This window comes from Thalassophryne amazonica, chromosome 5, assembly GCF_902500255.1.
Source record: "Thalassophryne amazonica chromosome 5, fThaAma1.1, whole genome shotgun sequence".
Taxonomy (NCBI): Eukaryota; Metazoa; Chordata; class Actinopteri; order Batrachoidiformes; family Batrachoididae; genus Thalassophryne; species Thalassophryne amazonica.
Window position 1 is genome coordinate 86,407,894 of NC_047107.1, and position 27,725 is coordinate 86,435,618.

General features: G+C 40.4%; 1 protein-coding gene across 1 annotated transcript in view; it reads left to right on the forward strand.

Annotated features, from left to right (window-relative positions):
• slc4a4a (solute carrier family 4 member 4a) overlaps window positions 1-27,725 on the forward strand; it is a 229,100-nt gene that overhangs the window by 146,696 nt on the left and 54,679 nt on the right. Inside the window, 10 exon segments of the mRNA XM_034170791.1 lie at window positions 2,250-2,407; window positions 4,209-4,296; window positions 5,098-5,252; window positions 5,357-5,467; window positions 5,592-5,766; window positions 13,757-13,890; window positions 14,932-15,206; window positions 22,053-22,117; window positions 24,522-24,707; window positions 27,135-27,248. Of these exon segments, the coding sequence (XP_034026682.1) occupies window positions 2,250-2,407; window positions 4,209-4,296; window positions 5,098-5,252; window positions 5,357-5,467; window positions 5,592-5,766; window positions 13,757-13,890; window positions 14,932-15,206; window positions 22,053-22,117; window positions 24,522-24,707; window positions 27,135-27,248 (1,461 nt within the window).

Consider the following 27,725-nt stretch of genomic DNA (forward strand, 5'->3'; position numbering starts at 1 on the left):
CAAACTGATTAGACGTTATAGGGAGTACAGCGTTTCAGACAGATGGACGGACACACAGAGGGACATAATTTCTTGTCCATCTGTCTGACTGATGGGGGGCAAAAATGTGACAAGAATTTTATGTTTATGTTGGTGAGTGCAGTTTTCCGTGGATTTCCCTTTAACTTCTTGATTCATCTTTCTGAGTGCAGATGAATCAGTTTTATGTATATACCTTTCAGCAAAGTACCCCTCAACACTGATTTTTGTCTTTTTCTCACCAGGACATACACAACGTGTATGTCACTACATTATTACATCAGAAAATATTTTGCCCTTGTTAGGGCTCTGCTAAGATTATGGATCTTGTTACTTTTTAGTGTCCAGCATCCATGACTACAACTACATATACTCACAGCTGTATTCAGTGCATCCAGAAAGTATTCACAGCACATCACTTTTTCTACATTTTGTTATTTTGCAGCCTGATTTAAAAAAAGAATAAATTCATTTTTCCCCTAAAAATTCTACTCACAACTCCCCACAATGGCAACATGAAAGGTTTTTTTTCCCCCAAATGTATTAAAAATAAAAACTAAGAAATCACATGTTCATAAGTATTCACATCTTTTGCGTAATGCACCTTTGCCAGCAATTATAGCCTCAAGTCTTCTTGAATATGATGCCACAGGTTTGGTGCACCTATCTTTGGGCAGTTTTGCCAATTCCTCTTTGCAGCACCTCTCAAGCTCCATCAGGTTGGTTGGGGAGCGTTGTTGCACAGCCATTTTCAGATCTCTCCAGAGATGTTCAATCAGATTCAGATCTGGGCTCTGGCTGGGCCACTCAAGGACATTCACAGAGTTGTCCTGAAGCCACTCCTTTGATATCTTGGCTGTGTGCTTAGGGTCAATGTCCTGCTGAAAGATGAACAGTTGCCACAGTCTGAGTTCAAGAGCGCTCTGGAGCAGGTTTTCATCCAGGATGTCTCTGTAGATTACTGCGTTCATCTTTCCCTCAATCCTGACTAGTCTCCCATTTCCTGCTGCTGAAAAACATCCCCACAGCATGATGCTGCAACCACCATGCTTCACTGTAGGGATGGTGCCTGGTTTCCTCCAAACATGACTCCTGACATTCATGCCAAAGAGTTCAATCTTTGTCTCATCAGAAAATAAAATTTTGTTTCTCATGGTCTGAGAGTCCTTCATGTGCCTTTTGGCAAACTCCAAGTGGTGCCATGTGCCTTTCACTAAGGAGTGGCTTCTGTCTGGCCACTCAACCATACAGGCCTGATTGGTCGATTGCTGCAGAGATGGTTGTCCTTCTGGAAGATTCTCTTCCTTGGCCACCTCCCTGACTCAGGCCCTTCTTCTTCAATGGCTCAGTTTAGACGGGCAGCCAGCTCTACGAAGAGTCCTGGTGGATCTGAACTGCTTCAGTTTACGGATGATGAGGCCAATGTGCTCATTGGGACCTTCAAAGCAGCAAAAATGTGTCTGTACTCTTCCCCAGATTCGTGCCTCAAGACAATCTCGTCTGGACGGTCTACAGACAATTCCATTAACTTTACGCTTGGTTTGTGCTCTGACATGCTGTCAACTGTGGGACCTCATATGTAGACAGGTGTGTGCCTTTACAAATCACATCCAATTAACTGAATTTCATCCGGAGTTGCCACAGCAGATCTAAGGTGAATCGGCATGTTGATTTGGCACAAGTTTTATGCCAGATGCCCTTCCTTACACAACCCCAAATTACATGGAGAAATGTGGCAGGGATGAGTTTTGAACCAAGAACCTTTCACATTGAAACCAAGAGCACTAACCACATAGCCACCACTCCTGGAATAAGGCTATAACATAACAAAATGTGGAAAAAGTGAAGCGCTGTTAAAACTTTATGGATGTACCGTAAATGGTGTTTTAAAGGCCTTTCTCACTATGGCACTGAATATAAACATTTGTGTGAGCAACAGATGCTTTCCCAGAGACACAAAGATGATCTTTTATTGCCCTGCAGAGATACAATGGTGAACCTGCTGTGCTTGCCACGTATCTGACCTTTTATTCTCACATATTTCACCGTAGCTCTAATAGAAAAAGTAGTTATTTTCCTTCCTCAGGATCCTCCTGGTTTGATATTTAAACTAAAAAGAATGGGTTTTAAATTCTGAAGACTAATTGTCCTGATGTAGGTTTTTTTAAATTCACCACACATTATATTGGTATCTTGCTGTTGTGAACTCTTTTGCTCTTTTGTGCTTTTAGTTGAAGAACAAGTTCATGAAGAAGTTGCCCAGAGACGCAGAGGCCTGCAACGTGCTGGTGGGGGAGGTGGACTTCTTGGACACACCATTTGTGGCATTTGTTCGTCTGCAGCAAGCTGTGATGCTGGGAGCATTAACTGAGGTTCCTCTTCCCTCAAGGTAGCTGAGATTTGGATAAAATTTATGTTGTAAAAAACTAAAGTCACTGCAGCAGAGGGTTTGATTTATGGGCCCAAAAGTGCGCCCCTGTTTAATGTACGTTTTGATGCTGTTGAATTTTAACATATACTGCAACCCCCACAGCATTTTAAAACATTACCAAGAATTCTGCAACTTATTGTCACACAAAAAAAGAAAAAAAAAAGTGAATATTGTGAACTCTGCAGTGATCACGTTTGTTATGCAGTGCCAGCTGTATGGTCTGAAGGAGAACAGAATATTTTGCTTTGTCAGTGTATACGTGCATGCAAGCTTGAGAGCATGTATGCATTAATCACACTAGTGTCCATAATAATTTCAATAAAACGTTTTCACTAAATTTGATCTGGGCATGCCAAATAAATATTTGAATTTGAGCATGATCACGCTTTATCAAGACCCTCTAAGTATGGCCCATTTAACTGAACAAAGTGATTGTAATTTATTATCCCTTGGAGCTGTATTTATTTATTCTTTGTCAGTATCATCTCGCTATTTTTCATATTACTACCCTAACTAATCAGCCACAAAATAACATCAGCATTATAAACCTTCCAGCTTTAAATCTTGAAAGGAGAATTGCCAATATTTAATTTCCCCAAATCACATTGTGGTGGTGTGGTCAGGTTGAAAACACATTTTTTTTCCAAATACACTATCAGAACATAGAATACACGCTTCGGTGGATATCTCCTCATTTATCTATCAAATTGATCAATCCAACAATCAACAAATTGAATACCATGGTACAGTTCACCGGTGGCAAGAGTGTGCCTTCTTGTTTCAGTTTCATTGTGATGTCTTGGATTAAACAGTGCAAGTATTTCAATTAAACAATTAAGCACAATTAAACACAGTGGTGGAGTATCACAAATAAACATTGCGTGTAACTCAGATCACTTATTACTTAAGAAACAAAAGTAAACTCACAGCAGCCATCCACATGTGCTTACACGAAAAGTAAACTCACAGCAGCCATCCACATGTGTTTACATGAAAAGTAAACTCACAGCAGCCATCCCCATGTGCTTACATGACCACTAACCAAGCAAAAATGTCATAAACATAAAATGCACCAATGCATTTTGTGTTTATTACCCCTAAATCTAAACAAACAATAAACAAATACAGTCAAGCTGCTGTGCATGTTTCACCTGCTACATAAACATTGATACAGACAGACCACAGACATCACACTTTAAGACAAACTCTATCCTCCTGTCTTTCTTTACAAACAGTGCAATAACAGGATCATTCAGTTCACAGTTGTTCACTAAATCCACCAACAAACCCGTTTGTTCTCCTACTTCAGCCATTGTGTATTAAAAACATAGACAATCAAAAATTCACCATGTTCCCCCTCAATACTATACAGCTAGGCCAGTACAGAAGGTCTTTCTGGCCTTGATGGCCCACCTCTGATTGTTTTCAATCACCTGATCTTTGTTTTGTAGAAACCAGATGCCCCCATAGAATTTTTTTGTCCCTAATTGTTGCAGATCTGCCTAGATATCTGTAGCCTGATAGAGTCACACTGCACATTATGCACATGTAGTTTAGTAAATTATCGAATGAAAGAGAAAAAATGTCAAAATACTGAGTCAGTTACAATAAGTTTACTTCCAGTGGGCTTTGCAGGGTTTTTATTTATTTATTTATTTATTTATTTTATTCCTTCACACATAAAACTCCCACATCAAAACGACAGTTCCACATTCACAGCTCACTTATTATTAACATATTTTTTTCTCCCCATTTGCAGATTCTTATTCATCCTGCTTGGTCCCAAAGGCAAACCCAAGTTGTACCACGAGATTGGTCGATCCATCGCCACACTGATGTCAGATGAGGTTGGACTACATTTTAATGCTGGATTTCTCTTATGACATTCATCTCTTATGACATTCATAAGACAAATGCCACTTGGTTTGTTCCTCATCAACAAATACAGTCAGGTTCATAAGTAATTGGACAATGACACAGTTTTAGTAATTTTGCCTGTGTACACTACCACAGTGGAGTTGAAATGAAACAAGAACAAAAACAATCAAGATGTACCTATAGTGTAGATTGTTTGATTTAATACAAGCGATATAAAAAATTCCAATTAACTATTTAGCAACTTTAGCCTCCATTTTCCATTTTGAAAAAGCAAAGGCACATACTCAGTAAAAGATAGTGGGAAAAATATCATAACTCAGAAACAATAAATGCCATCATCTTGTAAATCTCTAAATTAAAAGGGCACATAATTATGATTATCATAATTACTCTGTACCTGTCTGCCACCTCTTGGATATGTCTAGCCTTGTTGCAGTAAAAAAAAAAAAAAAAAAACACATCATCACATGCATGGTGAACCAGGTGTGGTTAAAGATGTGTAGCCTGAAATAAGTTTGTCAGTTTCTTTAATTTCCATTTGATTGTGATCAGTTTTTTATTAGAAAAAACAAAACAAAAAACAGATTTTTACACATCTGGATGAATCATAAGCTTTGTAACAACAAATGTTTAAGTGTTCTCATACGCTTAAACAGTCAGCCAGAGTTTTCTGAGTGACTCTCATTTCTATTTACTTTGAATTCCATTGACTTCCTGCCACCAATGTGTGTTTCAACATTTTATGAAATATTTTGTCCTCTGTCCTTCAGATCTTCCATGACATTGCATATAAGGCCAAGGACAGACAAGACCTGTTGGCCGGCATCGATGAGTTCATGGACGAGGTGACCGTGCTTCCTCCTGGAGAATGGGACCCCGCCATCAGGATAGAACCTCCAAAATCCCTCCCCCCACCACAAAAAAGGTCCCTGTCTGTATTCACCTGAGGCCACAAAATCCAACTGTTCCATGACCTGAAACTGTTTACCGCCTGGCTCTAAGTGTGTGTGTGTTTTTTGTGTATTTTAGAAAAAACATCTATGCAGCAGGAGGAAACATGCAGATGAATGGAGATGCGCCTTATGACGAAGGTCACGGAGGGGGACACGTTGTAGGGGAGGAGCTGCAGAAGACGGGAAGGTGTGACATCCTGATCTGAGCCAGATACAGTCTCAAATAAATCACATTAGGAGACATTTATGTTGTTGTTGTGATTATGTTTTAATTTCAGGAATATTAGTATATTTCATTTCTTTGCCTTCAGGTTTTGTGGAGGTTTCATACTTGACATCAAAAGAAAAGCACCTTTCTTTGTCAGTGATTTCACCGATGCATTACACATCCAGGCGCTGTCTGCCATTTTGTTTATTTACCTGGGAACTGTGACAAACGCCATCACCTTCGGCGGCTTGCTGGGGGATGCCACTGAAAACATGCAGGTCAGTCAGAAATTCATTTGGTTAAAAGTGGCAGGATACTTTAAATGGAGATTCATGAATGCCTTTGCCATGGTGGAGGAAGGGTGACCAAGTTGTTAGTGTTTCTTTTTCTACTGTAGAAGGTTCCAGGTCCCAACCCACCCCTGTCCACTCTCCGTGTAATATGGCGTTGTGTCAGGAAAGGCATCCAGCCTAAAACTTGCTAAGTCAACATGCAGATCCACCTTGGCTCTGCTGTGGCAACCCCAAGTGAAATCAGGGAGGAGCCAAAGGGGCTTACTTATGTGAATGTTTTTGACATAACAGTGTGATGTATACTTTCATAAAAATGCTCAGAGGCACATTGTGAACATTATAGCTCAATAACAAACACTTGACACTTTATACTTAAACCATAGGTCTCTCCAGTGAACATGCATATTAATGAGGATTAAACCTTTAGGGTTAGACCTTTAAAAAAAACACATTATTAAATAATGCTTTTGATAGAAGAAGTAAAGAAGTAAGGAACAGACCCTGATTATGGTGCGTATCCCAGGATTCCAGGAAATCATAGAGGGATATGCTTTGCAAACTTAATACCCATTACTACACTGGATGATTGGTTCTTCTCGACAAGGGTCAGACAGAAGTCAGACTACCAGAGCAAGAATTTTAGCTGAGGAAGCTTCTGCGATTTGAAGCGAAACGTCCTCGCGTCAAGCAACCCAGTCCATTCGAAGATTCAAGCTTCTCTACTACATTGGATGATGTTTAAATGGAGGATGGCCCGTTAGCTGTTCCAGCAATATCAAATATTTCGTGTCTGCTACCTACAACCCACGTGCAATGTCTCAAACCTAAACCTGCTTCCAGGCATCTTATATATGCAACTCTGAAACCACCCCTAAATCTAAACAGTCCAACTGTCAACCCCACTGAGGTCCTTGTCTGGGTCTGATTAACATAAGATCACTGTCCTCAAATTTAATGATCTAATTATGGATCATCGCTTAGATATGACTGGGTTATGTGAAACCTGGCTTAAACCTACAGCTCTCCTCCCCTTAAATGAGGCCTGCCCACCAGCGTACACATTTAGTCACGTCCCTCGTGATGTGAAGCAAGGCGGGGGTGTTGCGCTGATTCAACAAATCAGATGTTCAAATGAATTATATTTGTGACTCTGCCCACGATGCTATGTATTGCCAAGGTCAGAAGAATAAAAATCAGCCGTATTGCTTTGTCACTGTATATAGACCCCCTGGCCCATAATCTGAATTCTTAGATGAATTTGGTTAGTTCATCTCTAACTTGTCGACTAGTGCAGATAACATTCTGATTTCTGGTGACCTCAGCATTCATATAAATAAACCTTCTGATCCTCTCTACAAATCATTTATGGAAATTGTGGATGTATTAGAATTTCAGCAAGGCATTCAGGATTCAACGCACATTAGTGGAAATACCCTGGATTTGGTTCTCGCACGTGGTATTGCTGTCACGAATACTGACATCATGCCTCTTGCATCAGTGGTCTCTGATCACTCACTTATTAGGTTTACAGTTTCGCTGCCATGTTTAGTGGAACAACAACCTTATTTATCACTGCGGCGACGCATCAGTTCCTCAACTACGACTGAACTCAGTTAGACTGCCTGATATCTTAGCTTCACATTTGGAAAATGCCCAGTCAGTAGACAGTCTTGTGGATAGTTTAAACTCAGGGCTCAAAACTACACTCAACATGATTGCACCACCTATATTAAAACCACGCCCCCCCAAAACGCAGTCACCTTGGTTCAATGACTACTTGCATGACTTCAAGCATAACGCTAGAGGTCTAGAACAGAAATGAAAGTTCTTTTTTTACATTTTTCTGTCTAAGTTAAGAAAATAAATAACGAAAAGTTTAAAAACACATTAATATTTAATGGACATAGCATTTTTCTCTTCTTCAAAAATGACACACTGTACCTTTAATCCAGTAAGATAGGCAGAGTTTTTCTGTCATGTTGACAGTTTAGGGTTTTTCCAACATTTCTGAGTGGGATTGCATACTTTTAAAACATTATAACCCCTAATTGTCTTGTTTCAACAAGAGCTAAATCTGGACTGATTTGATTGTCAATCCAGAATCAGAATCAGATTTATTGCCAAGTAAGTTCTCACATACATTTAATTGGATTTGGGGTCATTGGTGCATAAACAACAATAATAAAACGAAAATGAAAAAATTCTGTAAGAAGTAACTGGAAGAAGTAAAGGAGTAAATCTGCTCTTTTAAAGATGAAACCCTCGATGAAAAACTTTCTCAGTTTTTCACACTTTACTGTTTCACTGAAGCTGTGTGGTGAAGATGATCGTTGATTAAAATTGCTTCGCTGCTCCCCTGTTCACACTTTTCCTCTTCTCTCTCTCCTTCACTTTCACATCGTATTTGAGCAAACTTTGGAAACATGAAGGCTTTCAACTGTAAAATAAAGCCTATAAATAAATTTCAGAATTTCTGGAGCTATGCAAGAAGACTTTGACAGTTTTTTTTTTCACTGTGAGATGCTGTGATCTCTCACTCTGAGCTGCAGCACTGTTCTCCTCGGCTCTCTGCCGGTGGGGGAGGGAAGAGCAGGCAGTTCAGCACAGACACAGCCTGGCTGGATTAGAAAACTACCTGAGGGCAGGGCACAGTATAACAGCACTGTGATAACACTATAATGGTGTAACGCCATTGTCTGGGGAGAACTCTGGGATTATTCAGAATGCTCTTGTATGGTTGACATCATACCTGACCAGTTGTTCTCACTGTGTTTTGTACAATAACACTACCTTTAACCTTAGTGACATGAAATTTGGGGTTCTACAGGGGTCTGTCTTATCACTTCAGTGAACTGACAGTGAACATATGGTCCCACTCTGACCAGAGTGGGACCATATCTACACTCTCAGTGTTAATTTAACACTGTCAGTGTTAGTTTTACACCAGTGATTTTACTGTGTAATTTTTTTCTTGAAAGACAGATAGTGTGCAGTGCATGAGTAAACGTGGTGTGACCCCCATCTGCCCTTCCTGATTAGCCTACAACATCCTACTCAAAGCCAACTTCTATCAGGAAGAGCCGATCACCAAAACAACATGAAGACAGGCAAGAACGAAAGACAAGTGGCAACAGCAATAACCGTGAAGTGATAAAAAGTGAGACGGGACCCCAGCCACACAACATTCCAGGACAAACAACCACACACGAACAAGCAGTGACAGCAACAGTCTATTGTCTATTTAATCAATCAATCAATTTTTTTATATAGCGCCAAATCACAACAAACAGTTGCCCCAAGGCGCTTTATATTGTAAGGCAAGGCCATACAATAATTATGTAAAACCCCAACGGTCAAAACGACCCCCTGTGAGCAAGCACTTGGCTACAGTGGGAAGGAAAAACTCCCTTTTAACAGGAAGAAACCTCCAGCAGAACCAGGCTCAGGGAGGGGCAGTCTTCTGCTGGGACTGGTTGGGGCTGAGGGAGAGAACCAGGAAAAAGACATGCTGTGGAGGGGAGCAGAGATCGATCACTAATGATTAAATGCAGAGTGGTGCATACAGAGCAAAAAGAGAAAGAAACAGTGCATCATGGGAACCCCCCAGCAGTCTACGTCTATAGCAGCATAACTAAGGGATGGTTCAGGGTCACCTGATCCAGCCCTAACTATAAGCTTTAGCAAAAAGGAAAGTTTTAAGCCTAATCTTAAAAGTAGAGAGGGTGTCTGTCTCCCTGATCTGAATTGGGAGCTGGTTCCACAGGAGAGGAGCCTGAAAGCTGAAGGCTCTGCCTCCCATTCTACTCTTACAAACCCTAGGAACTACAAGTAAGCCTGCAGTCTGAGAGCGAAGCGCTCTATTGGGGTGATATGGTACTAAGAGGTCCCTAAGATAAGATGGGACCTGATTATTCAAAACCTTATAAGTAAGAAGAAGAATTTTAAATTCTATTCTAGAATTAACAGGAAGCCAATGAAGAGAGGCCAATATGGGTGAGATATGCTCTCTCCTTCTAGTCCCCGTCAGTACTCTAGCTGCAGCATTTTGAATTAACTGAAGGCTTTTTAGGGAACTTTTAGGACAACCTGATAATAATGAATTACAATAGTCCAGCCTAGAGGAAATAAATGCATGAATTAGTTTTTCAGCATCACTCTGAGACAAGACCTTTCTGATTTTAGAGATATTGTGTAAATGCAAAAAATCAGTCCTACATATTTGTTTAATATGCGCTTTGAATGCCATATCCTGATCAAAAATGACTCCAAGATTTCTCACAGTATTAATAGAGGTCAGGGTAATGCCATCCAGAGTAAGGATCTGGTTAGACACCATGTTTCTAAGATTTGTGGGGCCAAGTACAATAACTTCAGTTTTATCTGAGTTTAAAAGCAGGAAATTAGAGGTCATCCATGTCTTTATGTCTGTAAGACAATCCTGCAGTTTAGCTAATTGGTGTGTGTCCTCTGGCTTCATGGATAGATAAAGCTGGGTATCATCTGCGTAACAATGAAAGTTTAAGCAATACCGTCTAATAATACTGCCTAAGGGAAGCATGTATAAAGTGAATAAAATTGGTCCTAGCACAGAACCTTGTGGAACTCCATAATTAACTTTAGTCTGTGAAGAAGATTCCCCATTTATATGAACAAATTGTAATCTATTAGACAAATATGATTCAAACCACCGCAGCGCAGTGCCTTTAATACCTATGGCATGCTCTAATCTCTGTAATAAAATTTTATGGTCAACAGTATCAAAAGCAGCACTGAGGTCTAACAACAAGCACAGAGATGAGTCCACTGTCCGAGGCCATAAGAAGATCATTTGTAACCTTCACTAATGCTGTTTCTGTACTATGATGAATTCTAAAACCTGACTGAAACTCTTCAGATAGACCATTGCTCTGCAGATGATCAGTTAGCTGTTTTACAACTACCCTTTCAAGAATTTTTGAGAGAAAAGGAAGGTTGGAGATTGGCCTATAATTAGCTAAGATAGCTGGGTCAAGTGATGGCTTTTTAAGTAATGGTTTAATTACTGCCACCTTAAAAGCCTGTGGTACATAGCCAACTAACAAAGATAGATTAATCATATTTAAGATCGAAGCATTAAATAATGGTAAGGCTTCCTTGAGCAGCCTGGTAGGAATGGGGTCTAATAAACATGTTGATGGTTTGGATTTAATGTGCGTCCATACCCTAATCTAGGACACCAGAGTCTTGATCTCCTTGAGAACACCCAAAACCAAATTGTGGTGACAGCCACAAACACCTAACCATCCACACACAGAGACCCAGAGCACAGCTAAATATCCAATCACTACTGTGGCTGGTGTGTTGGGCCAAGACAAAAGTACAGAACCTTACTATATGACGTGGACCACTCCAGCATGCCAGGAGCCATATGGGTGATTGCATGCAACAGATGGAAATGGGTCTAGGATGCAGGGCCCCAGAAGAAACATGGAAAATAAGGACAGTAGAAGGGCACAGAAGCCAGGAAGGGCACAGACCAGGGTCCCCGAACCTCCAGGGAACAGCCCATGCAGAGCCAAAATGCGCACGCCCAGGGAGGCACAGGAAGCAACCCCATACACCAGGGGAAGCACACAGGGTGCCGCCATAGGCCCACAAAAGGGGGCACCCCAGAACCACACACCTGAGCCACGGCACCGCAAGGGAGGAACGACCAGCGGAGGGGACATGGGACCAAGGAGCCAGCACGACTGAACCCAATTAGGGTGGGATCCAGCCAGCAGGACCCCCCCCCCCCCAAAGGCCACACCCCAGTCCCTCATCCACCCCCCCCGGACCCCACCCCAAACACCAAAGCCCAGATCAAGAGACCACCTAAGTGAGAACAATGAGAGAAATTATGGTTCTTGGTCCAGTGAGACATCGGCATCAATTTGACCAGCTAGTGCTTAGCCTAGGCTCGTGTGTCATACATTACACTGACAAACACTTGTTTTTCAGGAGCTGAACTCAAAGATCTAAAACATTTTCTACACAGTAAAATCATCAGTGTGAAACTGACAGTGTACATATGGTCCTACTGTGGCCAGACTGGGACCAGTCTGATTATTGCACAGGTGTGCCTTAGGCTGGCCACAATAAATGGAAAATGGAAATGTGCAATTTTGCTTTATTGGGGAGCTAGGTGGGTCAAAAAAACAGTCAGTATCTGGTGTGACTACCATTTGCCTCACACAGTGCAGTACATCTCCTTCCAGCCAAGATGAGTCTGCATGACCCGGCCTATAGTTGGTGCCCCTTAAGAGCCACAGATGCACATCGTCAAGTTGTTGGTGTGATGGCACAGTCTTCACAGAATTTTTGGAACATGACAACACTGTCAACTCTGACTTATATGTGGACACTTTGCAAAAACTGCACATCCGCTTGAAGTGGGTTGGTCCTGTAAAAGACGCAGACGTGACAATGCTTGTCCACGAGTCAATAAACACTGAATTGGCTCACATTTTATGAGATCTTAACATGCCCGTCTTACAGCTCAGATCTCGACCCTCCTTTTTCCCAAGCTGAACACCTGAAGGAACACCGTTACACTAATGATGCAGAGGTGCAAGCAGCTGTGCGTTGCTGGTGCTGAGAGAAGTCACTGGAATCCTTCACTGATGAGATACAAAAACTTGTCCAGCATTGGCCTAAGTGTGTGGAAAGGGAAGGAGACTATGTGGAAAATTAATGACACTGCCTGATAGAGAACATTCCAAGCTTTAAACAGAAATCCAATTCATGTGAGTATCTTGCTTGTTATTGAAACAGTTGCATAGCAGACAGAACTTTTAAGCCGATCCTCAGAAGTTACTTTCTCAGCCAAGGCTGGTAACCACTTACAGGTGGGTGGATTGGAGCAATGCAGATGAAGTGTCTTGTCCCAGGACACAGACAGTAGCATGAGTGGGAATCAAACACTGGTCTACATATTAGTAACCCAACTCCTTATCCCACTACTACTACTAATGTAATAAAAAAGTCAAGAATGCCTGATAGTAGAACAAACACACACACACACACACACACACACACACACACACACACACACACACACACACACACACACACACACACACACACACACACACACACACACACACACACGCTGTCACTATGAAGTGATAATCAAAATTAATTGCATGTATAAAATTTTATGTGAAAAGTAACCAGTCTCAGTTTGGCATAGGCACGGCAAACTGCACAAAACAGATTGAGTCAGACAGGAAGACAACATACAAACATACAAATGGCATTGTGAATCATCAATTTTCACACGAAAAAACAACTGTGTAAACTATTCCACTTTATTGATAATAACAATAACATTAATCCAGCCCAAGCTCACGTTTTTTTTTTTTCGTCGTCCCATCACGAAATGATTCAAATATTCGTGATGGGGTTTTGTTTAACTCACTATTACTAACCCTACTCCTACCCCCAACCCTATCCTTAACCATAACCTAATTCTACTCCTTCCATACTCTAACCATAACCACCCCCGCTTCACTTTTAATTTTGTGCAGCCATCACGGAATGTATTATAATGAATTCGTGCTGCCATAATGAAAATGAGGCGATATTCATGACAATATCACGAACCAATTAGATTAGATTAATGTATATTTTGTGTTGCTGAATCACGACATGCCGTGAGACTGGGTTGCATTAGTCACAATTAAAACATACAGAAATAAACTTCATGGACTACTCACCCATAGTAGAAGCACAGAATTCACTTCATAAATTTGCACCTGGTGGAATCAAAGCAGACATTGCATCTGAAGGCCCGGTCTGTGATTTAATGAGGCTGATAGCATCAGGTGCTTTACTAGCACTGAGTGCTTTTCGGTACCAGAAAGGCACCCAGTGTCATAGTGTCTGTACTGATGCCTTACATTTGTACCGCATTAAACATTCATACTATGAATAATTGAGCATATATTGGTTGCAGGGTGTGTTAGAAAGTTTCCTGGGCACAGCCATTGCTGGTGGTGTCTTCTGTCTGCTGGGTGGCCAGCCCCTCACCATCCTCAGCAGCACCGGCCCTGTCCTGGTGTTTGAACGACTGCTATTCAACTTCAGCAGGTATGTCCTCTCAGTATTCTGTTTATCTCATCACAAGGGATTTAGCACATAAAACCCTATCCGTGTGAGAGGTGTATGTGCTGTATGTCAGAGCTCTCTGTTCTTTAGTTGTATGAACTTCGAAATAAGTTTACCTCAGCTACTGACAGCAACTAACTGTAAGGCAGAAAAAAATTGTTTTTGGTGTGAGAATACATTTGCTGAAGTTTTGCTTTGATTATCTAAATCTCAAATGATGCAGGTTTATAGGGTGATGAAAACTGTTTATTTTTTCGAACATTTGATACAACAACAATTACAAGATAGATCAGTAAAGACAACAACAAAAAGTTCCTACTGTGTACCCAACATGTCCGAAAAGGGGTAGGGTGAAGCATCAGCTTATTTATCCCTACCCCTTCTTCCCCACAACCAGTAATACCCTTTGCCACATATACACATAGATTCCTACACACCTAAACCGATATCAATATATATATATATATATATATATATATACACATCAACATACATACACATATACATACACATATATACACATATACATATATACACATATATACACATATATATACACAAACATAAATATACACCTACACATACCTACTTACATACAAAATACTATATATTTACAAGCCGAAGCAAAAAACAAAAACACCCTAACCCTCATTACCCTTCCTCCTCCCTATACCTAGAAAAAACCATATTTTTGTACCGCTGTTTGAACTGGTTCATGCTTGGACATTGCTTGAGCCCCACTCCCAATCCAATTATTATTTGAGGCTGCAATCTAAACCATTGCAGCCTCAAATAATAATACTGAAGTTGTACTTGTAAACATCTTATGCTAAATAAATTTAATTAATGAATTCATTATTTTAGATTTTGTACCCTCAGTGTGATTGTTGGGAATGTTTTTTTGTTTAGTTGCATTGGAGCAGCCCTAAGATACACTTAGCCACAGATTAGCTTCTTAAACTATCAATATTGGTTCCACAAAGGAAGTACAACTGCTTATTATTGTCTTTTTTTTTAATGAAGAGATCATGAGTTTGACTACCTGGAGTTTCGTCTGTGGATCGGCCTGTGGTCAGCATTCCTCTGCCTGGTGCTCGTAGCCACCGACGCCAGCTTCCTGGTGCAGTACTTCACCCGTTTCACAGAGGAAGGCTTCGCCTGTCTGATCAGCTTCATCTTCATCTATGATGCCTTCAAGAAGATGATCAAGTTGGGTCATCACTATCCCATCAACTCTGATTATAACTTGGATTATGTCACACAGTATAATTGTGTCTGCATGGCCCCCACTACTCCAGGTACCCTGATGTTTGGTGATTACACACAATGTTTTAATTTCTCAGATGAGACCAAATCAAAGGTTGGGTGTGTCCGAGGACTGGGTTTGGGAACTACTGCAGGGGAACAGATTTAGAAGGCTGAATTACAGACTGCAGAACTTCATTTGACAGCACAATAGGTGCAGCACCAAGCTTCTTGCCGCTTCAATAGACTGAGGGAATAAAATTAGCATTGTTAATCCAGAATATGATTACATCTTTAACCATATACCGAAAATCATGTAAACACATTAGAATCACTTCTTAGCTTTCTCTTTTAAATTAATTCCAATGCAAATATGTGTTAACCCTCAAAAATGATGTTGGAAACAGTTTTGGAATAAAGTCTGTTTTATAATAATGGGCACTTCACATCTGTTTGAAAGTAGACGTTCTGCAGGCTGTTGGCTTTTATCCTCTGTCATATTTTGGCAGAAACTGTGAAACATTTCTGTGATGTTTAAAATGAACGTTGCAGTTATTTTTCATTTTGCTGGCACTGAAAATTGCGAACAAGTGCTGTTGATGTGGTTCTCCCACTCAATCATACATTACATGCAGACACATGAATACACTATTTTCCATGCTGTTCCACATCATGGAATGGAAACAACAGATGCTTGCTTGTGGCAGCAATCTAAACCATTGCAGCCTCATTTATGGCCCCTACACACATAGTGCGACGTTTGGACGGCGTTTGGATAAAACAGTGAAACAGTTCAAAATTAGTGCACGAAACATCGCGCTGACGGGCAGGCGTGCACAAACCCAGTGCAAGAGTTCGTGCATGCGCTGGTGTCCATCGAGCAGGAACAGTGCAGGTGCAGCACATGGCACCGCTTATGTGGAAGAAATAAAAACCACCTGGTACCTGTGGAACCACATCGCGCCGCTTATGTTGAATAAGGTGGCTTGGACCTGAAGGTTGTAGGAGGCAAATGCAGACTCACACACACAGGTGTTTAATTAAGCAAAATAGCTTTATCTGGTAAGCAGGCAATAGGTTCGGTACACAGGAAATCAGTCAACGTAGTGGAGGTACAGGCAGGTAGCAAGCTGAGGCAGAGTCCAAAAACAAGCACAGTTCCAGATACACGGCGACAGGCGTTCACAGGGCTGAGGCAGAGGTCTCCAGGCGGAGGTCGATAACACAAGCAAGGTCAGAAATACAACAAGGCAAAACAGGACAAGGGCGTGAGGCTGGAAAGTGCAAAATGCAACAGTCTGGCGAGGTACTGTGAGACGGTGAGGGCTTGAATACTAGTGGAAGAATCAGAGAGTGAAATGAGGATCAGGTATGCAGAAAGTGTTGGAAGGGGGTGTAACCGGGGAAGACAATGGTGAGTGCAAGAGAATGCAGTAAGACAAAAGCAAAGTGCACTGGGGCAAGATAACTAAGTGACAGAAAACCTAATGGTGCAAAACGTGCCATGCTTAACTAACCATAATAAACGCGGACAAAACAAAGGGGCAAAACTAAGAACTAAGGTGGCGTGTCCAAGAGTGGAAAACCAGAAAACTAAAGATAATAACTAAAACAAGAGGACGTGATACAGGCAAGTGAATGCAATAAAAATGACAAAAGAAACTATTGACTGAATAGGAAATAAATGAAGAACAAAAAACAAAACCAGAGACTACAGAATATAAGTAATGTTATGAATGACTAAACCACCAATAAATGTTAAACAGAGAATTATACCGGTAACAAAAGCATTATACAAAGTAAAGAAACAGCCCCAAACCAAGATTTAAATGACGACATATAATGAAATGAAAATTAAAACCGTAAAACCATCAGAGAAGGCCTAGACCCAAATAAGGGGAAAACCCAGACATGAACTGGATGTTGAACTCAACTTTACAAGTTGGGTTCAACATCCAAAACTTGTAAGAGCTCTTTATGTTAAACAGAGGTAGCGAGTGGACATAACTAAACGACACTGCGATGTTTTAGAGTGAGGTGGCCTACATAGCTGCACACCACAGTAGTACAGTTTTCTGATGGTCACATGAAATGCATCAAACTCAAAAATCTCACACAAACAACTTCTTAGTTATCTGTTGTACTCATTTCTTTTGAGGATCACCCAAAATATACTAACAGTTAGGCCCATATGTATTTGGGCATTGCGACATTGCTGATGTTCAAATGGAGGGATATGAGCTGTATTTTGTGAACAGAAGAGATAAAAGGGGCAGTGGTGTTGCTCTGTACATAAAGGCAGATCTGATATGTACAATTGTAGAAGAAATGACAACTGTGGATGACGTTATAGAAATTGTAACAGTGGAACTTGTACATGAAACATCTAAGAATATTCTAATCAGTTGTGTATACAGAGCACCAGACACTTGTGTTGTGAAATTTACAGATAGAATAATAGAGTTATTCCATCAAATTAAAAACAAAACGCTTTTTATATGTGGAGACTTTAACATTAACATAGAAAGCTCCAGTTGCCAAAGAATAAGTGATTTTGTGAATTCAGTGTACAAGGTCTGTCCATAAAGTATCGTACCTTATTATTTTTTTTTTAAACTATATGGATTTCATTCATATGTTTTCACGTCAGACAAGCTTGAACCCTTGTGCGCATGCGTGAGTTTTTCCACGCCTGTCGGTGACATCATTCGCCTGTGAGCACGCCTTGTGGAAGGAGTGGTCCCGCCCTGTCGTCGGATTTTCATTGTCTGGAAATGGCGGAATGATTTGGGGGTTTTTTCCATCAGAATTTTTTCAGAAGCTGTTAGAGACTGGCACCTGGAAACCATTCGAAAAATTTATCTGGCTTTCGGTGAAAATTTTACGGGCTTCACAGAGAATAAGGACTATTACTACAGCTTTAAGGACTGCCCACAATGGCGCTCGGCGCGCCACGCTCCGAGCCGTGACGACAGGCACGAACCACCGGATCATTTCTAAATGGATGGCTGTGTGGAGCTGGGACCGTCGTGTGCACTTTCTCTGGTTATCACAAGAGCTGGACATCAACCATTTTCTGGCAGATTTCACTTTTAACAAGAGATTTTGTCGTGGAAAGCCGCGCGGAGGCTTTGTGCATCACGACCGATTCGCTGTTCGAGCGAGACAAAGAACGCCTCCGTTTCGGCGTGCCAGAGGACAAGTTCGGACATGTCCAGCTCTCCACAATTTCTCTTATAACTCACTCGACTGGTAAGCATTGAAAGCCGAGATAGGCATGTCCAAACTTGTCCTCTGGCACGCCGAAATGGAGGTGTTCCTTTGTCTCGCTTCCAAAGCGAATCGCTCGTGATGCACGAAGCCTCTGCATGGCTTTCCATGACAAAATCTCTTGTTAAAAGTGAAATCTGCCGGAAAATGGCTGATGTCCAGCTCTTGTGATAACCAGAGAAAGAGCACACGACGGTCTCGTATCCACAGAGCCATCCGTTTAGAAATGGTCCGGTGGCTTGTGCTGCGTCGTTGCAGCTTGGAGCGCGGTGCGCCGAGCATCCTTAAAGGGGTCCTTAAAGCTGTACTAACAGACCTTATTCTCTGTGAAGCCCGTAAAATTTTCACCGAAAGCCAGATAAATTTTTCAAATGGTTTCCAGGTGCCAGTCTCTAACAGCTTCTGAAAAAATTCTGATGTAAAAAAACCCCAAATCATTCCGCCATTTCCAGACAATGAAAATCCGATGACGGGGCGGGACCACTCCTTCCACAAGGCGTGCTCACAGGCGAATGACGTCACCGACAGGCGTGGAAAAACTCACACATGCGCACGAGGGTTCAAGTTTGTCTGACGTGAAAACATATGAATCAAATCCATATAGTTAAAAAAAAAATAAAAAGGTACGATACTTTACGGACAGACCTCATATAGTTTGGGGTTATTCCACTTGATAACAAAACCAAGCAGAATTACATCGCAAAGTGCAACGGTAATTGACAATATATTTACAAATAGAACAGATGAAATTATCAGGAATGGGATCTTGATGACAGATGTTAGTGATCATTTACCAGTTTTTTCAATATTTAAATATAAAAATAGGTACAAGGAAAAAAAACTGTTATAAACTTTAAAAGCGATAAGTCAGTAAAAGCCTTAGAGGCATTAAAATATGATCTTAAAAATCAAAATTGGGAAGAAGTTATGTCAGTGATGTTAATGTAGCATATAACTCATTTATGAAAATATTGATGAAATCATATAATAAAAACTGTAAATTAATAGAAATTAGTAAGAAAAGAGTAAATAAACCATGGCTGACAAAGGGAATAAAAAATGCTTGTGCAAAGAAAAACTATTTATACAGGTGCTTTTTAAAAATGCAAACAAAGGAAACAGAACACAGATACAAAAAATATAAAAATAAACTATTGACAATAATTAGGAAACAAAAAAGATTATTATAGTGAACAATTAAATAAGAGTAAAGATAATATGAGGGCAACATGGGGAATTATAAAAAGTGTGATTGAAAGTGATGGAGCGAAAGCAACTTTTCCAAATTACTTTGTCAAAGAAAATAGATATATGACATAAAAGAAGTGGCAAATGGGTTTAATGATTATTTTTCAAATGTAGGATCAAGTCTGGTGGGAAATAAACCAGTAGTAGAAGATACATTACATACACTTGTAAATACGGTCAATAGTATTTTCCTGGACAATGTGGAAAAAGATGAAATAAGAAATACTGTAAAAAAAACTGTGTAAGCAAAAGATCAACTGACCATGAAGATTTAGACATGATGACTGTAAAAAGTATAATAGAAACTGTTATTGAACCATTCACTTATATTTGCAATCTGTCTCTGTCAACAGGGATTTTTCCAGATGAAATGAAAATTGCCAAGGTAGTCCCATTATATAAAAATGGAGGCAAACATAATTTCTCTAATTACAGGCCAGTATCATTGCTTCCACAGTTTTCTAAAATTATGGAAAAAGTTTTTGTGACAAGGTTGGATAAATTCATTGAGAAACATCATATTTTAAATAATGCTCAGTATGGATTCAGAACAAAACATTTGACAGCTATGGCAATTATGGAATTAATAGAGAAAATATCAACAACAATAGAAAATAAGGATTATTTTGTAAGTATTTTTATTGACTTGAAAAAGGCTTTTGATGTTATTGACCACTCAAGATTGCTTCACAAGTTACAGCAATATGGAATAAGAGGTATTGCACATCAGTGGGTAAAAAGCTACTTAGAAAACAGAAAACAGTTTGTTCAGATAAATAATACCAAATCAGAATTGTGTAATATTACTTATGGAGTACCACAAGGATCGGTACTTGGACCCAAGCTGTTAATTTTGTATATCAATGATTTTGTGACTGTATCTAATGTGCTTGGTAGCATTTTATTTGCTGATGATACAACGCTGTTTTACTCTGGATCAGATATACAGGAAGTAGCACAAGTGATAAATACAGAATTGGAAAAGGTTAAACATTGGTTTGATATAAACAGACTGTTACTAAATATTAATAAGACAAATTTCATATTGTTTAATGACAGAGCAAAAAAAAAACAAAAAAAAAAACGTGTCATTACAAATAGATGGAATGGATATACAAAGGGTAAAAGAAACAAAATTTTTAGGAGTCATGATTGATGAAGATCTTACATGGAAGTCACACATAAATTACATAAAAGGAAAAATAGCGAAAGCCATTGCTGTTTTGCATAAAGTAAAATATTCATTAAATAGTTATGGATTATTAACATTGTACAATTCATTGATTGTCCCATATTTAACTTATTGTGTAGAAATCTGGGGATCAACATATACAACTTATATACAACCTTTGTTTATTCTGCAGAAAAGGGCTTTAAGGGTGATTAGCAACAGTGGTTTTAGAGATCCATCTAATCCATTGTTCATTAAGTATAGGGTACTTAAATTTCGTGATTTGGTCGATTTGAAAATATTACAAACAATGTACCAAGCTAATAAAAATGCTTTACCAACAAACATTCAAAATATGTTTGAGAAAAGAGTAAGTAGTTTTAAATTGAAAGGAATAGAAGTCTTTAGAAAACCAAGATTTAGAACCAAAGTAAAGGAACGGAGTATTGCAGTAAATGGTGTAAAATTATGGAACAATCTCAACAAAGAAATTAAAGAATTAAGGTCGCTTAAATTATTTAAAAAACGTATTAAACTAGATGTATTAAGTAAGTATGAAACTATGAAATAAGTCAGTGGGCTGTAAGGAAGTCAAAAAGGTAATTTGTTAAAATGTTTTAAGTTTAAAAATGTAACCTGTCAGAGATGCAGTCTATTAAATAATGGTCATAATTATGAAATAAGTCAGTGGTATGTGACAAGTTAAAGAAATACAATCTGTTAAATAATGTCGAATAATGACGCTGGATATTGAAAGATTGTATTGTAAAAAGGGGCAGAAAATATGACTTGTTCTTCTCTCTGCTCCTTTTCATTCTGGTAATTGAGATGCTTTATTTCTGCTTTTCTGTTTTTTTTTTTCTTTTAAATGAATGAAATAAATAATATATAATATAATATAATATTCTTTTAGCTGTCCATCAAAACATATCTGAGTAGAAAGCAAATAATGAATATGAGCTTGTACTGTAGACAGTGTGAAATCAGGTGGACAGTGTTGAATGACAGAAAAAAGGTATTATATTACTCTCACATTATGTCAGTGACCAATCATTAATTAAAAGGCCATGATCCTGTGATGTTAAATACATCATTAAAGTGGTGTTAATTGGTTGAACTGGTTAGCTATTAAACCATTGAAACACAACAATTGTTAAACTTTTTTCTTTCTTTTTTATAACTGAGAGGAGGTTTTATTTTGTTTTTGCAGAAAACACTACAGAAATTAATGGCGATCCTTTAGAGGGTACCTTTAACTGGAACAACAATGATCTGGTAAGTGTTTCTTAATTTTACTGCTGTCATTAGTAGGAAAAAATATTATTAAATCTGTTTTTCAGTGTTTTCCCCATTCTCTGGTTTTAATTTATCTGATAAATCGTCTGGGTTAAGTGTCTCTTCATACAAATATAGCCTAGTTGTATCAACCTTTTTCGCTCAACCATTTACACGAAAGTCAGCTGTACATTACACCATGGTGTGATGGGAGTACACATTACATCAGTATCATACAAAATGCCGCATTGCAGCATGTATGTCAACTGCAACAGGATCCTGTTTGTTAGTGAGTGGAGCCACATCACAACAGTTTGAGCATATTTAAAATTTTAGCCTGATGTCTATTGCATGTTGTTATATGTGTTATATACAGGTACAGGGACACACACACACACACACACACACACACACGCACACACACACACACACACACACACACACACACACACACACACACACACACACACACACACACACACACACACACACACACACACACACACACACACACACACACACACTCTCGCACTTGATGACACACGCTTGTGATAATGACACACTCACCTGTCACCAAATACTGAAGTGTTATAGGTTCACCCTCAGTAATACTTGGAATAATGTTGGACTTCCATAATGACTTTGACTGAGGTGGCTGATCTGCTGTTGAGACCCCATTTGGGAGCAGCACTGGTTTGTGTACTTGTTTCCAGAGTGGAAGGTTCCTGGTTCAAGACCACCCTTGCCTGTTCTCCATGTAATGTGGAGTTGTAAGTCTGAGTGAAACAGGGAGGAGTTGAAGGGACGTACTTACCTTGAAAGGATTTGTACGAGGTCTGTCCAAAAAGTATCGGACCTTTTTATTTTTTGCAAATACCATATGGATTTGAATCACGTGTGATTGCATCAGCCAAGCTTGAACCTTCGTGCGCATGCGTGAGTTTTTTCACGCCTGTCGGTTGCATCATTCGCCTGTGAGCAGGCTTTGTGTGAACACTGGTCCACCCCTCTCGTCGGATTTTTATTGCGAATAAATGTCTGAATGATTTGGAGCTTTGCTGCATCAATTTTTTTCCAGAAACTGTGAGAGACCTCCAGGTGGACACCGTTCGGAAAATTGATATGGCTTTCAGGGACGATTTTGTGGGGATTACACAGATTAAGGAGTGTTACTGCCGCTTTAAGGATGACCCACAACTGTTGAGAGCGCGCCCTGCTCCCAGCGCCGATCGACAGGCTCAAACCCCGCTGAAACAACCAGATCATTTCCAACGTGAAGGCTTTGTTGATCCGGGACGTCGTCTGACTTTCACAAAAAGGCAGAAGGTGTGGACATCAGCACTTTTTCGGCACATTCCACTGTCACAGGAGTTTTTTCATGGAAAGAAAAGCGGAGGGACACGCCGCGGAGCAGTTCATTACGCGGCACAAAACCACCTCCGTGTTGGTCTCACAGGACGGCTTTCAGGTGGATTTCAGACGGCTGTCGGTTGCTTTTCAGTCATGTGATTATCCCAGAAATTGAGCATGAGCTGGACATGCCCCAACATGTCCTGTGAGGCTTCATCACAGCGTTGCTTTGCGCCATGCGGCTCCACCGTGACGCGCGGAACTCCTCCGCACGTCTGTCTCAATGTGCCGAAAAAGTGCTGATGTCCACGTCTTTTCACAATTCCTGTGCTAGTCAGACGACATACCGTATCAAGACAGCGTCCAGTTTAGAAATGAACGGCACGCTCTCAGCAGTTGTGGGACGTCCTTAAAGCGGCAGTAACACTCCTTAATCTGTGTAATCCCCACAAAATCGTCCCTGAAAGCCATATTAATTTTCCGAACGGTGTCCACCTGGAGGTCTCTCACAGTTTCTGGAAAAAAATTGATGCAGCAAAGCTCCAAATCGTTCAGACATTTATTTGCAATAAATTTGCAGGCGAATGACGCAACCAACAGGTGTGAAAAAACTCACGCATGCGCACGAAGGATCAAGCTTGACTGATGCAATCACACGTGATTCAAATCCATATGGTTTTTGCAAAAAATAAAAAGGTCCGATACTTTTTGGACAAACCTCGTATCTGCTTACTACACAATGAAAAACCAAGTCCGTTGGATTTATATGACTGATATATGTACATTGGTTGCACATGATCAGAATATGTCAAAAATGAAGTTATTTGGACACATTCTGATCATATGCAACTGATGTACATATTTCCTTTTTTCAGTGTATCCTCCACTGCCACTACCATGTGGGTTTCCAGTAACAATTAATTACTGTATACTTCAGAACGACTTCCTGCGGTTACTTGAAAACCCTCCACCTCTCCTAGCACTGGTGCAACACTTGTTTCCTTGGTTATTCGTTATGATTGAGGTGAAACCTGTGTGTGTTTCTACCATACAGCCAATGAATGCCACATGGTCATCCCTGACAATGCCTGAGTGCTTAAAGTACAAAGGACAGCTGATGGGAGAGGCCTGTGACTTTGTCCCAGACATCACCCTCATGTCCTTCATCCTGTTCTTTGGCACGTACTCCTGCTCCATGTTTCTGAAGAAGTTCAAGACTAGTCGGTTTTTCCCCACCACCGTGAGTTGCTTGTACACCAGCATATTGAGCTCATGTACAGTGCATCCAGAAAGTATTCACAGTGCTTCACTTTTTCCACATTTTGTAATTCCAAAATGGAGTAAATTCATTTTTTCCCTTCAAAATTCTACTCACAACACCCCATAATGACAACATGAAAAAACTTTTTTTTTCATTTTTGCAAATTTATTTAAAATAAAAAAGTAAGGAATCACATGTACATAAGTATTCACACCCTTTGCTCAATACTTTGTTGATGCTCCTTTGGCAGCAATTACAGTCTCAAGTCTTCCTGAATATGATGCCACAGGCTTGGTGCACCTATCTTTGGACATTTGTACCCATTCCTCTTTGCAGCACCTCTCAAGCTCCATCAAGTTGGATGGGGAGCATTGGTACACAGCCATTTTCAGATCTCTCCAGAGTTGTTCTCTCAGATCCAGGTCTGGGCTCTGGCTGGGCCACGAAAGGATAGATAATGGAGACCGCTGTACTCATTAGCACCTTCAAAGCAGCATAAATGCTTCTGTACCCTTCCCAAGATTTGTGCCTCGAGGCAATCCTGTCTTAGAGGTCCACAGACAATTCCTTGACTTCATGCTTGGTTTGTACTCTGACATGCACTGTCAACTGTGAGACCTTATATGTAGACAGGTAATATCACAGAGTAGACAGGTCATGTCCAATCAACAGAGTGTACCCCAGGTGGACCTCAGTTAAGTTGTAGAAACATCTCAAGGATGATCAGTGGAAACAGGATGCACCTGAGCTCAATTTTGAGCTTCATGGCAAAGGCTCTGAATACTTATACGAGGGCTGTCCATAAAGTATAGGTCCTTTTTATTTTTTTCAAAAACTATATGGATTTCATTCATATGTTTTTACGTCAGACATGCTTGAACCCTCGTGCGCATGCGTGAGTTTTTCCACGCCTGTCGGTGACGTCATTCGCCTGTGAGCACTCCTTGTGGGAGGAGTCGTCCAGCCCCTCGTCGGAATTCCTTTGTCTGAGAAGTTGCTGAGAGACTGGCGCTTTGTTTGATCAAAATTTTTTCTAAACCTGTGAGACACATCGAAGTGGACACGGTTCAAAAAATTAAGCTGGTTTTCGGTGAAAATTTTAACGGCTGATGAGAGATTTTGAGGTGATACTGTCGCTTTAAGGACTTCCCACAGAGCGAGACGTCGTGCAGCACTCCCAGGCGCCGTCGTCAGCCTGTTTCAAGCTGAAAACCTCCACATTTCAGGCTCTATTGATCCAGGACGTCGTGAGAGAACAGAGAAGTTTCAGAAAAAGTCGGTTTCAGCATTTTATCCGGATATTCCACTGTTAAAGGAGATTTTTTTAATGAAAGACGTGCGGGCGGATTGCAGCGTCGGCTCGCAGCCGCCGCGGCGCTCCGCCACAGGAAAAACACCTCCGTTGGAAGCCTTAAGGACAAGTTGGAACATGTCCAGCTGTTAAACAATTTCTCATATACTCACTCCACTGAAAGCCATCAAAAGCCACCTGGATTTTACAAATGGTTATCAACATGGAGGTGTTTTTCCTGTGCCGCCGCACCGCGCCGTCTGCGTCCCGACGCGCGGACCCGTCCGCACGTCTTTCATTAAAAAAATCTCCTTTAACAGTGGAATATCCGGATAAAATGCTGAAACCGACTTCTTCTGAAACTTCTCTGTTCTCTCACCACGTCCTGGTTCAATAGAGCCTGAAATGTGGAGGTTTTCAGCTTGAAACAGGCTGACGACGGCGCCTGGGAGTGCTGCATGACGTCTCGCTCCGTGGGAAGTCCTTAAAGCGACAATATCACCTCAAAATCTCTCATCAGCCGTTAAAATTTTCACCGAAAACCAGCTTAATTTTTTGAACCGTGTCCACTTCGATGTGTCTCACAGGTTTAGAAAAAATTTTGATCAAACAAAGCACCAGTCTCTCAGCAACTTCTCAGACAAAGGAATTCCGACGAGGGGCTGGACAACTCCTCCCACAAGGAGTGCTCACAGGTGAATGACGTCACCGACAGGCGTGGAAAAACTCACGCATGCGCACGAGGGTTCAAGCATGTCTGACGTAAAAACATATGAATGAAATCCATATAGTTTTTGAAAAAAATAAAAAGGACCGATACTTTATGGACAGCCCTCGTACATTCAATTTCTTAGTTTTTTATTTTTAATACATTTCCAAAAAATCCCCCACCCCCAAAAAAACTTTTTCCACATTGACATTATGGGGTATTGTGTGTAGGATTTTGAAGAAAAATATGAATTTCATCCATTATAATATGGGTAAAAAGTGAAGCGCTAGGAATACTTTTTGGATGCACCGTAAACCAAGAGGTCATTTCTAATGGAAATTAATTTGGCAAATTATGTGGTGATTGAACTGTAGAACACATCAACTTTGCCACTTTTTTTCCTTAGGTGAGGAATCTTATCAGTGACTTTGCCATCATCCTAGCTATTCTTATCTTCTGTGGAGTTGACATGTTTGTAGGTGTGGATACCCCTAAACTCATTGTGCCAAGTGAATTCAAGGTGAGTCCTACTTCTACTCTCACTGAGTGAATAACATCAAATTTGAAAAGCGCCATATAACTGCCTTGAAATGTAGAAGTGAACCGGTAATCTGTGAAATGACTTCAAGTGATTTGTTTCAAAATTTGTCTATTTCTGTCAAGTTTGCTTCCCAGTTCAGTTGAAATTGTACCACACATTTTAGTGTCATAAGTGAGGCTGTTCAGCCTAACGATAGACACTTCGTCACTATCAGGGGCGAATTGTTCATAAGATGTGATTTGGGGTACGCACTGCCATATGGGACAGAAGGGATTTTTTTACTGTCTGAGTCTACCCCTGTTACAGTGGTTACGGCCCCTTCACACATAACACGAAGTTGGGCAAAGGACGCAGAAACCAGAAGAAAATCGGCAAACCAAAAACGAAATGGAGAACCACAAAACATCACACCTGCTGTTGGGAGGGACACACAGTTCACGAGGCGTGCACGATACC